Source organism: Cibotium barometz, chromosome 40 (genome assembly GCF_041138505.1).
Source record: "Cibotium barometz isolate CiBa-2024 chromosome 40, ASM4113850v1, whole genome shotgun sequence".
NCBI classification, from domain to species: domain Eukaryota; kingdom Viridiplantae; phylum Streptophyta; class Polypodiopsida; order Cyatheales; family Cibotiaceae; genus Cibotium; species Cibotium barometz.
The window spans coordinates 39,949,182-39,965,080 of NC_141085.1; the positions used below are offsets into that span (position 1 = coordinate 39,949,182).

The 15,899-nt window shown below is 51.2% G+C and overlaps 1 protein-coding gene across 5 annotated transcripts in view; it reads right to left on the bottom strand.

Annotated features, from left to right (window-relative positions):
• Window positions 1-4,513: 4,513 nt before the first annotated feature.
• LOC147615494 (transducin family protein / WD-40 repeat family protein) overlaps window positions 4,514-15,899 on the bottom strand; it is a 275,467-nt gene continuing 264,081 nt past the window's right edge. For all 5 annotated transcript variants that reach the window (XM_086779594.1, XM_086779593.1, XM_086779592.1 and 2 more), the window contains one exon: window positions 4,514-5,069. In XM_086779594.1, the coding sequence (XP_086635720.1) occupies window positions 4,977-5,069 (93 nt within the window). In that variant the 3' untranslated portion in view covers window positions 4,514-4,976. The remainder of the gene's footprint in view (window positions 5,070-15,899) is intronic.

Genomic DNA, 15,899 nt, shown 5'->3' on the forward strand with positions numbered 1-15,899 from the left:
CTTTGCTAGCAAAAAAGGAACTTTCTTTTTTCCATCAACATCCATAGTTTCCCATGCGAGTTTTGATATTTCTTGTACAATGGATGTTGAGAGTTGAATTGAGCCCCTTTGATGATATTGTTTTGATTTTCCTGTCCTTATTTGATCTTGTTTCGACCTTCACCTTATGCTTATCCTGGGTTTTGTTTGGTGTTAGAGGTTCCTGGTTCCTTTTCTTTGGTTGAGCTTTTGGTTGGTTCAAGGCTTGTTTATCTCTGTTTATCACATTCAATGGTACAGTGCCACTCACAACCATCCATTATGCACACTAACAATGTTGAGTGGTGCATATTCTATTATGTTGGTATTATTATTTTTAGTTTCAGACACTCTTTGAACAAGTGGTGTAACACACATTACTCACATAGGGGTTTTAAAGTGTTGCTGCTCTAGAGATGGGGTGTTCTAGAAAGGACAATCTACTATCTTGTGTGGTCCATGAGAGTAAAAGCATTGGAGTGACACTCTTGTCATGTCCTTAACACTTTCTACCCCTTGTTTGGTCTCATTCTAGGCCAAGGGCACCAGACTTTCTCTTTTACGAGTTCTTGGATTTGTAGGGTTTAAGGGTTTTGTGTCTCGTGGTACTGATTCATTTGTATTTTTTTGAGTTAAAGATGTACCATTCAAACAAGGTTGGTGTACGACTAATAAAAAATTCTTGCACTTGAAATGTAGTTGCATCATGTATAAAGTTGAAATTGATAAAAAAATACACTTGAAATGTGGTTGCCATCTTCTATAGTAGTTGCATCATGTGCTCTAAACTCATTCAATAAGTTAAGCATTACCTTCACCAACCTCTCCATAACTTATGCCCTTGATAGCCACCGAATCTCATGGATTCTTAAAACCCCGAAGAATTTAAGACTAAAAAACTCGATCAAGATCTTGTGACACTTTGTAGATCTCCCAATCCATGCATGGATTTTGTTTTTTTAAAAAGAAAAACCTATAGGGTGATAGGCTTGATAACGTTCGTTGATGATTTTGATCTTGAGAGACATCGAGTAAGGACGTGACAACAGGTGGGTTGGTGCCAGAATTCATTGGTGGTTGTTGAATTAACTTGACTAACTAGGCTTAAATAATTGAGCATGGATATTAGTGGTTTTTCCATGGCCCAATAACTAGGCCATGGACACACAAAGCCCCAACTTGACCAAGCTTTTTGTAGCTATACCAAAATTGGCCCAATTATTTTTTTCCTCTAGAACGTGGCCATTTCCATCAATGTGACACAAGAAAGCCTTGATGGTAATGCGATAATTTAGCACTTCACTAGGCAGTGTTAAGCTTGCCTAAGTACTCAAGTGCAAAGTCTTCCATGAAGACATGATGTTGGCACTACTAGGGGTGAGTTATAGAAGGATCTATCCCAGTGCCTACCCTGACACAGGAGGGGGGTTACACTTCAGCGCGCTGCAGACCTTCGAGCCAGACGGAGACCGAGAGCGCTAGGCTACCAGACTCCCGAGCTATATCAGAGGGAGATCACAGAGATACGGACTTGACATCAGCACCATATCCAGGAGCGGCTAGCTCACTTACACTCACACCCGGAGATCATGCTCCGAGGTATTTTTGCCTCGCCATCGCTTATGTATCACATATTACACCCCCGTTATGGTACTAGTTGGAGCTAGACAGATCTGCATTGCATTCTTGTATACCTTGCGTGTATAGGTTGCATACTGAGCCTCTAGCAGTAGTGCTCCATCCATCACACCCCCCCACTAGCTCAGTACTTTCATAGTTTATTTCATGTTCATTTTGTCCTTTTTTTTTGGACATCCAGAAGACATTGACAGTTGGTACATCGATTTGTCTCATAGGTCAAGTTCGGCCTCTAGTAGACGTTAATACAGCTTTCTTTCTCTCTCTCTCTCTCTCTCTCTCTCTCTCACACACACACACACACACACACACACACACACACACACACACACACACACATTGACTCATAGAACTACTTCAAGCAACTCCTTCCTCGTGTGCCAAACCCCTGATAGACCTGGCAACACGGTTGCCAAGGCACACGTTCATTCTACAATTCAAACACAATATATAGCAAATAGCGATGCCTATAATTACAACTAAATAAGGAGGCCGTGTGAAGCTTGCCTAAGTACTCTAAGTACAGTGTCTTCCTGAAGACATGATGTTGGGACTACTAGGGGTGAGTTATAGCGGGCTTGCTAGATTGGTGCTCTCTCTCTCTCTCTCTCTCTCTCTCTCTCACACACACACACACACACACACACACACACGTCGACTGCTAGAACTCCTTCAAGCAACTCCTTCCTCGTGTGCCAACCCCTGATAGACCTGGCAACACTTGGTTGTCAAGGCACATGTTCATTCTACAATTCAAACACTATATAGGAAATAGCTGTGCCTAGAATTACAGCTAAATAAGGAGGCATTTCCACGCTTATTAGGTCCGGTTTTGGTCGCCACCGATGGTGGCTAAAACAAAACATCAATAAGGAGAAAAAACAAAGGCTCAATAGTGATGTGCACGAGCTTGTCTCGCGAGTGGTTGACTTTTCTTGGATTTGTGTCCATGACAGTATTCTTCTCACTACATGTCAACCCCTTGTGACATATAGTCAACACTTGACAAAGCTGCTTACCAACATACTTCTACAAGCTAGCTAATGGCTAGGTTCTTGAAGCATTTGCATGGCTTCACCCGTAGTTGCTTTTCAACGGGTGTTATGCCTGTTTTTGCAAAATTTTAAAATGCCTGTTAAAAATTATCCTAAAATACAAGAAAACTTGCTATATTTGACACAAAACCCATCAATTTTGAAGAGCAAGGGTGCCCCTCAAAAATCTAGCATGGCTTCGTCTCTTGTTTAACCTAACGTCAACATGAAACCCAAATGTTGTTCTATGCAACTTCCAATGTCTAATTAAAGTTGTGTGCAGTATAAACTTAGTAATAACTAGAACGAAAAGAAATCTACACCCTTGAGGTGACTCTCCTTGGTGGATCCTTGGAATGCTAGAGGACCCTTTCTGTAGTTGGATGATGCCCCTCCTCTTTGGAGGTTGGGAGGAAGGTGTTGACACTTAGAGCTAGCCCCTAGTGTGACGTTCTATCTTGTATTAGCAATGTAACCATCCTCCAAGAGCGACCAGCCACACGAGAAGTGCTCCTCTATGTTGTGTTTCCTTTACTGCTGTAGCAATGTTTGTACTCTGCCTTCTCGAGAGGTCTTTTTCAACTAGTAGAAGGATCTCTTTTTCAGGGGAAAAAAAGATGGGTATACATTGTTAAGGTAGTTATGCATGTTGTCTAGGACTGAACATGAATGCGTGACATTTTTTATTGGACATAGACATTGCATGTGAATGTGTGTACAAGCTTCATGGTGGATGCACAAATATCCCAAAGAATTGATGAGAGTGGCTAATGGATTTCATTTACTCTGCACTCGTAATAATGGCTTAAATAGAGAGGATATGGAGGGTCATCATTTCATAGACTTTGTCAAGCGTTAATCATTACATACTAAAATGAAACCTTAATCTCACAGAATATAATAATATATTTAATGGAAATGCAAAAAAACATTTTGGTGCCATATTATTTTTATTTGATATTACATTTATTTATCAAAAATTTAATTCAAAAAATAGGCTTTAGAAAAATCTCTTTTGGGAGTAGAAACTTTAAACCCATATATATTTAATATATTATATTTATGTTGGCATATGGGTTTCGCATTATTATTAATAAAGACACAAAAAGCACCAAGGTATTTATTGGATAAATTGCTAGGAGAGGTGATTATTTCTCAAGCAGCCCATCAGTTGTGCACTCACCTCAAGGTAGACAGATTGAGCAGCCCTAGACGACAGGCAGCTGCAGCATGACATTGCTGTATAGCGCGCATCAACAACAGAGAATCGCACAAATTACTCTCAGAGGATAGCAGAGGGGTTGTCGTAATCTGTACACCAGTAGCGCTAATGCCATCAGCAATCCAATGTTCTCGATGGCGGAAATAAGTGAGCCCATCAGATAATGGCCATCTTTTGGCCATCTCGACATGCCATTGTAGATTATCAAGCCATGCATAGCAGCCATCTCAAAAAGGGAAGGGATGTGCCATATGAAGTGATGTGACTTGTGTCCTTGGATGTCCTATGCATCCCCAACTCTGACGGGTCTGACTCAATCATGATGACTGAGTCTGTCAAAAACATACATCTGGACCTGTCGGCTGCCTGTTCGGCCATTCCAAAAGGAGAATGCCTCCTTGCGGGGAGAACTCCACTATGTCGGCAAATTGGGGTGACAAGCTATCCTGCAGTACCTCTGAGCATAACTGGAGGTCTCCGGTTGGAACGAGCGAACTATCATATGAGACAGTTGTTGTTCATCAATATACATCCATCATATGTAACAGAAAAATCCCATAACAAACAGGAGAGAGAGAGAGAGAGAGAGACTCAGATCCTCTTCAGAAATCTATCCACTTACATGTTGAACATTAGCTGCCAATATCCCAAATTACAACCACGATGTACAATAAGCCAGTTGGCAAAGAACGCATAAGCATAAACCACTACTGCTGTCACATAGCTGACCCCATTTGGGAGACGATTGGCCTCCCAATCGAACCATGACCGTCAGTCCCCCCATGCTGAGCCATAACCGTGCACACCTGATCTTTTCATCTGAGTGCATTTTGATCGTCTATGTCTACAGAAATTGTACAAGAATGTGGCAAACCACAATATGCTACCCAATGGAACAGTATCTGGGTCCATGTCCGCTGTCACAGTTGTAGAAAAGACTTGACAGATGGCACCAAAATCAGCTCTTGTTGGCTCTTGATAGCAGAAGGGCTACCCAAAGAGAAAGGACGAAATCGAAGCAAATGTGATCAGATTGCCTTTGTAGAACTTCTACAAGCTTTGCTTTAAAAATTTTGGTGACGAAAGAGCCTCAGAAACCCATCTCCACCACAGGTAAGGAATCCAAAGGGCAACGAATGTATGTCTGTAACAGCGGCCTGAAAAGAAGCAGACACCTGTCAACCCAGGTTTCATTCCAAATGCTTCTTTCGGGTCCATGATTTGCATGCAGTAGCTAAAATCAACCAAATTAGTAACATTCAAAACAACATCTCTTGACATCAGAACAAGCTAAAATCAACCAAATTAGTAACATTCAAAACAACATCTCTTGCCATCAGAACATAGCCACCTTCTCTTCAAGTCATACTTAGGGAAACAACAAAGAAAAACAGAAAGCATTTTTGAGGATGTGGAAACTAGGAAATGCCATATCAGTAAAGGAGATACAAGGAGAGAGGGGAAAGAGAAGAAGGGAGGGGGGGAGCGAGGTGGGAGGAAAGGATTTGAAAGGGAATGGAAAGGGAAAGGAAAAGCAAAAAGGTGGGTGAGAAAAGAGAGTGAAAAAAGTAAGTCATGGAGCTACAGAACCTGAATTGGACAGTGCAGAGTGGAACACCAGGTGGTGTTGGAGAAATGGCTGTTGGAAAAGGGATAGGGCTGAAACAGCCAAAATGTGTTTCACGCCCAAGGAACCCCCAAAATGGTTCTTTTAGCCTGCAGATCCCACATTTCAGCTGTTTCCCATAGCCGTGATTCTTTGGTTAAAACAAGTACAGGTTACACACCAGAGCACCTCTGCATGATCTGCAGTGCTGACAAAATAATTGCGGTTACTCATAATTTTTTGGCTGCATGCCTATTCATAAAGTTTCTCCTACCTTCCACTCAGATAGCGTGGGGAGGGCAAATGGCTCTTCTTCCTTATCAAAGAGGTACCTACTTGTCATATTGCTGTGCTCAAGGCTCAGAAGTGTCCATCATCAAACATTTAGTTCAAACAAAGAGAAATGCATGAATATTACAGGAGACATGCGGCATAAAGGCCACTGAAAGGGATACCCTTGTTGATAGGCCACCGTTTGGCAAAGCAAAACCAGAGTATGAATACACCATCAAGCTTTGATAAACTCATGGGGACAATTAATCAGAGACTGATCCCTACGTCGCAGGCTGGCTGTTGGCTCCTCTTAAGGAAGGAGAAAATTTGACCTGATGCTAGGCGATGCATCACATACAAGTAGTAGATAGGTGGAGTACTAAATCTCAGAGGTTGCTTGCATGTATTGCTGGGTCAAAACATTAGTAAGCATGCTGAGAGTCGATTTTTGAATGAGGTAGTCTAAAAAGAGACTACAGTACATGTGCCATTGTGGTGCACATAAAAAGCGTTGTCTTTAAACCTGCGGTGGTAGAATCGGTACGGTCTTGACTCTCTGAGAGCCACGCTACCAAACTTTCGTGAAAAAAGGCTTTCTCCTAATCCTAGGAAAAAGTGAGATATTCCAGGCCTTACTCTTTGGGTCTCTTTGCATTTAGTAAGAAGTCCTGAGACTCGAGGCCAGTACAGCCTTAAGGCTCTCAAGGTAAATTCCTCTGACAGCACAAGAGAGAACCAGATGAACAAGGACCTACATGCACTCAGATAAATTTCAGCAGCTAATTTGGAAAAGTGGTGCCATGGCATCCTGAGATGGCCAACACTACTCATACCTAAGGAAAGCACGAACTTGGACCTGTAGACAATAAAAGGGACAGTCTATCCCTAACTGAGAAGGGGAACAGGGTTTCCAGTGGATCACCAGAGGTACCTTGGTCCACTGTCTTGGCTGTGGTGTCCGCATTGGCATCCCTCCCGAGCAGCAGAAAGCCCCATGTGGACGTCACCTCCTGCTGGACTTTCTCTGGTTCTCCCGTATCCATCAGATACAGCAGCTGATTCAGGAACTTTCTTTGGTAACAGGAGGATGGCAGCTGCCTGATCAGAGCTAAGGTCTCTTGAGACAACATTACTTTGCCTCTTCACCAGAGAGGCCTTGGCAAAATTGATCCGGAGATGGCAGAGCTTGCATATGCAAGCTAAAATTCTTCTTTGTGGGCTCCAGCCAGCAGAGCCTAGGAACCCGCCAGCAGAGGAGCCGTGGAAAGATTTCCTAGGCACCCGCATAGCAGATTGTAGCCCCAACACTGGTGGCCCATGACTTCCAGGATACGTATGGATTTTCACGGAAGCCACCCTCTGCAGGACACGTATGGATTTTCACGTAAGCCACCCTCTGCAGCCTTCGTCCCTGCCCTTATAAGTTCCTGGAAGAAGCTCAAATCATCTCTCTTCCCGTTCCCACTCAGTGTTGTAAGGGAAAGACTTCTACAGCCCGTCGAGTCCCTTGGCTACTTGCTCTTCTTCTCCTAGATTCCAGCTGGACAGCAGCCCTAAAGGATTGCCCGCCTACTTTTTCTCACTGGAAAAGGAAGCTGGGCTACTCGCTCTTGGATGAGGTTGGGCAACCAATATCAAGGGAAGGGTCAACATGCCAGTCTTCCCTCAGCGACTAACTACTCTCGTTGGATGAAGCGTAGTGCCTGTAACGATGCATACTGGCTGGATAGGAAAAAAACACGATCTCCCTCATCCTGATCCAACAACAAGGGACTCCTGTCCTGGAGAAAACACCCACCCACCTAGGATGATGCTGAGACCGGCAAATGTGCTAGTAATCCACTCAAGATGTATAACTGCATCAATCTAATCGATCCGTCTCTGACTCCCTCTAAGATGCTGGTGGGTGGATGCAAGTATCCAATTCATAGGAACACTTTTAAAAGTCTTCCAAGCAATAATTGTCAATGCACATCTCTCCCAGCCTGGCCATTGCATATATCCAGATGCATCCAAAGGTCAGATATCTTCATTGTGACCCTGGTGAGTGGGAGTGGATTGATGCAGCCAATCCAATCAAGAGTCAGCCTTTTTTCAGCTACACTGTACGTGATGCCAGGATCCTTTTACTTGGACAGATTCAGAGGACTCCTACACTTAGGCCGTACGAGGAGAGTTATGAAATTACCCTTTCTTCAATTACACTGTATGTGATGCCGGGCTCCTTTTACTTGGATAGATTCAGAGGACTCCTACATTCAGGCCGCACTAGGAGAGTTATGACATTACCCATTGATTCAAGAGAGATTTTGTCACAAACTTTGGCATTCATACAGGAGGAGCCAGATCTGCCACGTCTTTTGGTTATTCTTTTTTTTCTTTTTTCTTTTTTCTTTTTTCCGACTAGCCTTAGGCCCAAGATCCTCCCGTAGTTAAGCTGTTTTTCACCGCCCAAAGGGATCCCCCACCCGTAGGTGCTTTTTAATCCGTCAACAAGCAATGCCGCCAAGGAAGCACCTTGTGGGGGTTTGAACTCAGGACCTCCTGGTCCTAGGCAAACACCTTTACCACTTGGGTTATCACCTCATTGGCTTCTTTTGATTATTCTTTTTTTTTTTTTTTTTTCCGGAAAAAAGATCCTTCTATTAGTTAATGAGAAAACGCCATATGGCTACAAAGCTCACCTCGCAAGGAGGGATAAAACACAATGAACACCTGAGCTCCCCCCCGTGGCTGGCCGCTCTCTGGGGGGGGGCTACCTAGTAATACATGAAGGAGGTGAGAAAAGCCAAACTGGCGGCCGATAGTGCCAAATGACATCCTCGTCCCTCGCGGTGAGGAAAGGGCCAGGCTGCCAAGTGCGGAGGAAAGCCTTGCGGCGCCCTCTCATGCGATCCGAGTCTCCCTGGAGTTTCCCCCAGTGTCCTCTCAAGGTGTGGATGATGTCCACCCAGAGGGCCTGTATGACCTCCGCCGGTGGAGTCGTCTGGTGGTCAATGGCCTCCCTGCATCGGGCTCTCCATATGTGCCAGGCAGTCATGCTGCTGATCAACTCCCATCTCTGCCCGACCCCCTCCTGAGAGGCTGCCGAGGAGAAGTCTGGCGTCGGAACCACCGCCATCGCCCTGTCAGAGACCTGGATGGTCACACTGCCAGGAGCGTCCTCATATCCAAGTGCAGGGCCGCTATCCGTGGCCCAAGCTACCGCACCCCATGTCACCAACATCTCCCCTGGAGAACCTGCAAAAACCATCCTGAGAGCGCGCTGCCAGACCTGCTGTGCCTGTGGGCAATCCCATAAGCAGTGCCGCTGTGACTCCTGTGCATGATCGCACCGAGGGCAGGACGCTGGGTGTCTACCAAAAGCAAGCCAAGCCCCCACAGCCAATCCTCTATGCGCTGTGAGCCAGAGAAAAAGTGTCACCTTCCGGGGACGGAAGCTGGCCCAAAGGCGCTGCCAGAAGTCCCTAAGAAAGGCAGGGGAGAGCCCCTGTCGCCGCCAATGCTCGGCCGCTGCCGGGGTGCTCTCTATCCTGTGTCTCTGAATCCGCCGCCCCAGCCTCGCTGTGTACTGAAAAAAGGGAATGGCAGGGCTGGTAGGGGCCGAGTAGGGATCTCGCCAAAACCACTCCCCTGGGTCCCACTGAAGGCGAACAAGAGGCTTGCTGTCCCAAGCCCAGAGTCTCCAAGAACAATCCTCCCCTATCGAGGCCGGTGAGGGGTCTACATACCACTGTCTCTGATGAAAGCCGACCACCCGAACCCTCTGAAGGATACAAGTTTACAACCCTGGAACCCATCCAAATCTAGTCGTGACCTCTGAAGCTGGCCACCCTCTCCCACCTCGAAAGTGAGTGGGGCGACTCTCTCCGCTGTGCCGCAGACCGCTAGGAGGATCTCATGCCGAGTAAAGACACCCATCCACTGTGGAGGTGAAGGGTCCTGTACTGGGGTCCTCCACTCCCGGGGGATGGCCGCCTCAATATCCTGTCTCATCAACTCTCTGCCCCTCATCCCACTGAGTCTCCTCTCCTGAGCCTCTGGAGGCAGCTGCTGAAAACATATCCAGTCGTCTAGGGACTGGGCTGGGCCGGAGCTCAACGGGCCCCACGACACGTGAGACCGCGAGCCAACCATATGGCCACTGGGGAGACGAATCAAGGGGTTCCAGATCAATGGCTGCCTCAGGCGCTCCTCATCGGTGCCCGGGGGAGTCTGGAAGAGTGCCGGCCTCAGATGCGCCCAGGCCCTCAGAAGGCTGGCTGCAAAACGCTCCTCGAAGCCAAGGCCCACTCCTCTGGAGCGCTGCTCCGTAAAGATCCACCTGATGCTGGGGTTCCAGGGGCCGCTAAGAGACGGAGTGCGGCTGAGCATCCTGGAAACAAGAAGCTCCTTCCACGGTTCAACACCTGGCAGGAGACCACGAACTACCAGCTTGCCAAGCAAAGCTCGGCTTTGGCAAATAGGATCTACAATGCCCAGGCCGCCTCTCTCCCTCGGCTGAGTGATCACAGCCCATGCCACCTTTGCCCTAGCGGGTCGCCCATCGCCTCCGGACCAAAGAAAGTTCCTGATGAGCCTCTGCACCTGGCCAATGCACGCCCGAGAGAAGGCCCAGCAGGAAGTGATGTACCACATGGTAGCGAGCAGAACCTGGTTGGCCACCACTACGCGGCCAGCCAGAGATAAACGAGCAGTACTCCAATACAGAAGCTTCTTCCGAATGCTCAGAAGAAGGGGGGCTATCTGCTGCTCCGGAGAAATATCAATGCCCACATAGCAGCCCAAATAACGCACTGTAGTGCCGGGGGGCAGCCACTGAAAACCATCAACTGGCCTCCAAGTCGGGGGGGGCATAGAACTGACCCACAGCCCACACGACTTGTGCCAGTTGATCAAAGCGCCCGAGGCTCTGCAAAACCTGTCCATGGCTGAGGCGAAGCGGCGGAGGTTCTCCTCACCTCCCTGAAGATAGACAGCAGTGTCATCCGCAAACTCCGAGTCTAGGAGCTCCTCCGAGGTGCGGATGGGAAGCAGGAGGCCCCTCAAACCTGTATCCTGTGCCGTCAAGAAGGTGCTCATGGCCTCCGCCACAAAAAGAAAAAGAAAGGGCGCCAAGGGGCACCCCTGCCGCACCGAGCGCGAAAGCTGGAACCTCTCTCCGCACACATCCTGTATCAGCACCTGGCTATGAGCCGAAGTGTAGAGTGCAGATACCCCACGGATCCACTGAGGGGGGAAGCCCATCCTCTCCATAGTGCCTTCCAAGAAGGCCCAGTCCACCCGATCATATGCCTTCTCGAAGTCGAGAAGGAGCACCGCCAAATCCTCCTGCCGAAATCTAGCCAAGGCCGTAGCCTCCCAGAAAGAGAAAATGTTATCCAGAATGCTCCGATCCTGGATGAATCCTGTCTGCGTGGAGTGGATGATGTCCGGAAGGTGAGGCTGAAGCCGCCTGCTGATCGCCTTAGCTAGGACCTTGTAGGCCGTGCCTAGCAAGGTGATCGGTCTCCACTGTCTAATCTCCAGTCTGTCTCCGCCCTCTTTGGGGATCAAGTGAATCAACCCCTCTGCAATGCTATCCGGCATGACTCCCGTCTCCATAATCTCCTGGAATGCCAATCTGAAGCCCCTATGAAGGAGGCCCCAGTACCTCTGGAAGAAAGCCACTGAAAGACCGTCCTCTCCTGGGCATTTGCCCCGCGGTAATGCCTGAAGAGCCTCCTCCAGCTCCGTATCCGAGAAGGGGGAGAGAAGGGAGTGCTGTAGATGGGCCGGCACAACCGGTCTCGTGAAGCTCCAGACTGCCTCCCTAGCCTCTCTCACCCTGTCGTCTGCCGGCTCAGCAGAGAGAAGAACCCTGTAAAAATCTGTGGCTATCGCCCGCACCCTGGGGGGATCCACCACAACCTGGCCATCAGCCTGACGAAGCCGCCTGAGACCCTCTCGTCTGAAGCGAGGCCCAGTCGCCTCAAAGAAATCCCGAGTCACTCTATCTCCAGCCTGAGTCCAAAAAGAAGACCGAGCATGGAATCGGAACTCCACCCGCCTCTCCTCGATGGATCTGATCTCAGTGCGAGCTGTCTCCATCTGCTCAGAGATCCAAGGACTCAGAGGATCTCTCTCCTGGAGTCTCTGGAGGGACGCTAAACTCCTCCGTAGGCTCCTCTCCTGCTCCCTGAAGGCCTCCAGACGGTCCAAGGCAGCCAGTCTGAGCATCCGACTAATCTCCTGCAAGCCACTGGCAAGATCACTGGCTGCCGAGCCTCTCCTGAACTGTAGCTCCTGCCAGACCTGCTCAACTCTGAGTGCGATCTCAGGCTCCTCTATGAGACAATCAGGAATCCGGACGCTCTGGCCCCGCTCTCCTCTCGAAGGGTCCTCAATCTGGAGAAGCACTGGGAAGTGGTCTGAAAAGGAGGAGCCAGCAAGTATGCCCACAGTGCCGCCTCTATCACAGGCCCACTCATCAATGTAGAATCTGTCGATGCGGGAAAGGTTAACGCCTGTGGCTCGTCTATCCGAGCGCGAGAAAGATAGACTCCCCTGCAACCTGCCAAACTCCGGGAGAGTCCACGGATCCTGGCCTCTCACCTGTAGCACTAGCTCCTCCCAGGCAGCTAGCTCTGGCCCATGAATGGTCTCCTGGCTGCCCCCCATCCTATCCTCTGCGTCCTCCAGCATGTTGCAATCCCCTCCTAGGCACCAGTGGTCTGCCAAGGGGAGGGACTGCCTGATGGTGCTCCAGAACTCGGCTCTCCCGGACGCCCCGTTAGGGGCGTAGAAGTTGAGGAAGCCAATGCGGTCTTCCCCAACCCGAAGGATGACCCACTGCGCTCGACCCTGAACCAGAGTGCCAGAGTCCACAACCTCAGAAAGAAGCTGCTCGCTGACTGAGATGCATACTCCGCCCTGGTTCCCCTGGGGGCCATATGCCGGGGACCAAAAAGTGTGACTCCTGCCTGGCAAGATCTTCCCGCAGATGCGAGTACGCCCGGCAGCAGAAAGGTGGTGCTCCTGGATGAAAAGAATATCTATGGGTCCTCCAACGAGAGCCCTCTGGATCTCCTGACGAAGTCTGCCCCGACCAATGTGGCAGCGATGTCCACCGAGACCCTGGATGTTCCATGAGAGGATCCTCATGGATGAGCTGAGGCAAGTGAAGAAGCCGCCACTGGCTCACCCCTCTCAGCCGGCCCGGATGATCTGCCCTCCACTCTAGGAGTCTTGGGCGCCGGCTTGGAGGGAGAATAATCACTGTCTGTCCGGGTGCGGAGTCTCTCCAGAAAGAGGGTGACCTGTGTCTGAGTCCAGCCCCACTCCGCCTTCGCCCTATCCAGAGCATAGGCGTGAAACCAATCCTCTGCATATAAGTACCTAAAGGAAGGCTGCACCCTCGGGGCGGCATGGAGGAGAATCAGTAGCACCGCCTCAACTGATGTGTGGACCGGATCCACCCGCCAATCTCCTATACCAAACAGGCTCATGCGGGCTGAGTGAAGTCGGGTCTGCAGTAGATCCGTGAGCCCCAGGTCGCTGAAGTGGTGAGAAAACTCCAGTATCTGGTCACGCAGAACTTCCTCTACAGAGCTGCAATCCCAGGCTGTGTCTGGGGCAACGCTGAGAGGAAAGGAGAAGGCCACCATGCTGCTCACCACTGAAGGAGAACGCGAGGGATGGCACACCACGCAAACTCGCAGGGGCGCGACCAGAGTCTCGAATGGGCCAGCATCCAGCTGGAGGCACCTGAAAAAACTGTAATCCACTGGTAGCCCCATCACTCGCGGGGGCCCCCCAAGGGAGGCTGGGGCGAACTCTGTGGCGGGTGAAGCGAGGATCGCCATCTCCACCGGCCCGGAGTGGCGGTGAAACAGCCGCTGGACTGAACTCTGGCCTACCCAGCTGCGCTGCCCCGGGGCAGTGGGTGGTCTGGCGAAGTATCCTGGAGAGGCTGAAGGAGGGATGGGGGCGCGCGGCGAGGAGGGGGGAGAGCGAGGGGAGGATGGAAAGGCATCTGCCAGAGGATAGGAGTCAGGGGGGGCCGCCGGGGGAGGAGGGAGGGGGGGGGGCGGGGGGGGGAGGGGGGGAGGAGGGAAGAGTGCTCTCCGGGTGGGGGGGAGGGGAGCCGGGGGTCGCAGAGTGCGGCCGGGGATCCTCAGGGAACTGCTCCAAGGAGGGGGCGGGGCCCCCCGCGGGGGGAGGCGGGAGTGGGGTCTCCACGTGGGAGACTCCTCCATCGGCCTCAGCAACGGGCACTGAGACTGAATCCTCGTCCATCGGGGTGGGACCTACCGGCCGCCTATCCCTGACAGGAGCATAGATGCGGGTAGGTGCCTGTGGGCCAGCCGGAGTCGCCCGTCCACCATCCTGTCCGCCAGCCTGCGCTGCCTGCTGGCGTCTGCGACGGTCCCTGCGAGCCGGGCGTTTCCGCCGGCGAACCTCCTGCCAGCCTCCAGCCTCCTGAGTCTGTGCGGCGTCCTCCGCCGGAGCCTGCTCGTCCGATGGTGGCGCCTGCTGTGACGAGCCAGAGATGTCCGGTCTCGGAGGTGGATGGCCACCTCTCGGGTCTCCCGCAGGGGGTCCAGAGGCAGCAAAGCGTGAAGGATTAGCCCCCTTGCGGGGACAGGAGCGTGCGAGATGGCCCATCTCCCGACATATGAAGCACTGACCGGGGAGGCCCGAATACTCCACGCGCTGAATCAGATGTCCTCCAGAAAGACAAGGGAGGAGGATCGTCTTCTCGGGAGGGACTCCGGTGACGAAACAACAACACGAATGGCCGGGAGTCCTGCTGCCCGAGCAACCACTGAAGCCGCGGTCTGTGGCACCTCCACCACCTGCCCGAAAGCCTTGCCTATGGCCGGCAGGAGGGGCAAGTACTCCCTTCGGAGACCTGGAAAGCAGACGGTGATGGGGAATCCAGTCGCGCCTGCCAGTGGATCAGACGATGGGTCGAAACCGTGTGTCCATCGCGCCAAGAACGCCCGAGAGGAGCGTAGGGCAATGGGGCTCCGAGCCAGCACCCTCTGAGCTGCTGGTGGGGACTCGAACTCCACCTGGTAGTAGCCGCGGCCTAAAAAATCCACGCTGACGATTCTGGCAGTCTCGCCGATGAGGCTACCCTGAAGTAGGTCGCGTAACTCTCTCCGCATTGGGCGGCTACCCACCACCTTGCAAACCAAGGAGGAGGCCTCCAAAGAAGAAACGGAGGACGCGAGAAGCTGCTGCTCTGCATCTGAGAAGTCTAGTCGAAGACCTGTATCGGTCGGGGCTGACGGAGAGGCTGCCATGGAGTCCTCCTAGGGGAAAAAGACCAGGTACTGGCTGAATCGACGAGACGAACCCAAGAAAGACCACGCCACTCCGCTGAAGACGCCGAAAAAAACAAAAAAAGGGGGGGGGGGGATGGGGGGGGCTGAGGCAGGGAGAAAGGGAGAGGCAGGGACGGGGGGCGGAGAAGCCGACGACGCAAGGAGGGGGGGGAAAGGAGGTGGAAAAAGGCGGGCGGGGGGGAGGGAGAGAGGCGGAGGAAGAAAGATGGCGAGGGGGGGGCTGCGCAGAGAAGGCGAGAAAAGGGGGGGGAAGTGGAGGGCGGCGCGGAAGAGGAAGGCCGGGGGCGGAAGGGTCTGGCTCAGGCGGGGGGCAGAGGGGGGCAGGCGGGATGAAGGCGGAGGGGAGGAAGGGCTGCGGGGACAGGCGGGTGAAGGAGGAGGGGGAGGAGGCGGCGGCGACTGCGAAGGGGGAGGCGCAGGGGGCAGCGGGCTACACGTGCACAATTCCTAATGATGTGGAGAAAGTCTTTCTTTTGGTTATTCTTACATGGTGGCCTCCCCATTAATCAATGGGGAGCCCCCCTGCTTCTGAGACAATACAACATTGCATATGGGGGTGTAGAGCTGTTCAGGGATTTGGGGCTCTATAGCTCAGCTTATGAGCAGATTTAGGAGAGATACCATCTATGTTAGTTGGGGTGCTATGGCTTGGCTCACTCAGTCTAGTCCTCCACATATATTTTTTGAGGGCAGGCATTTGGCTCACTCAGTCTGGTCCACACCGCCGTAATGATATGCAGAGGTGTGGCCCTGCATTGCATGCTACTAGATATTCC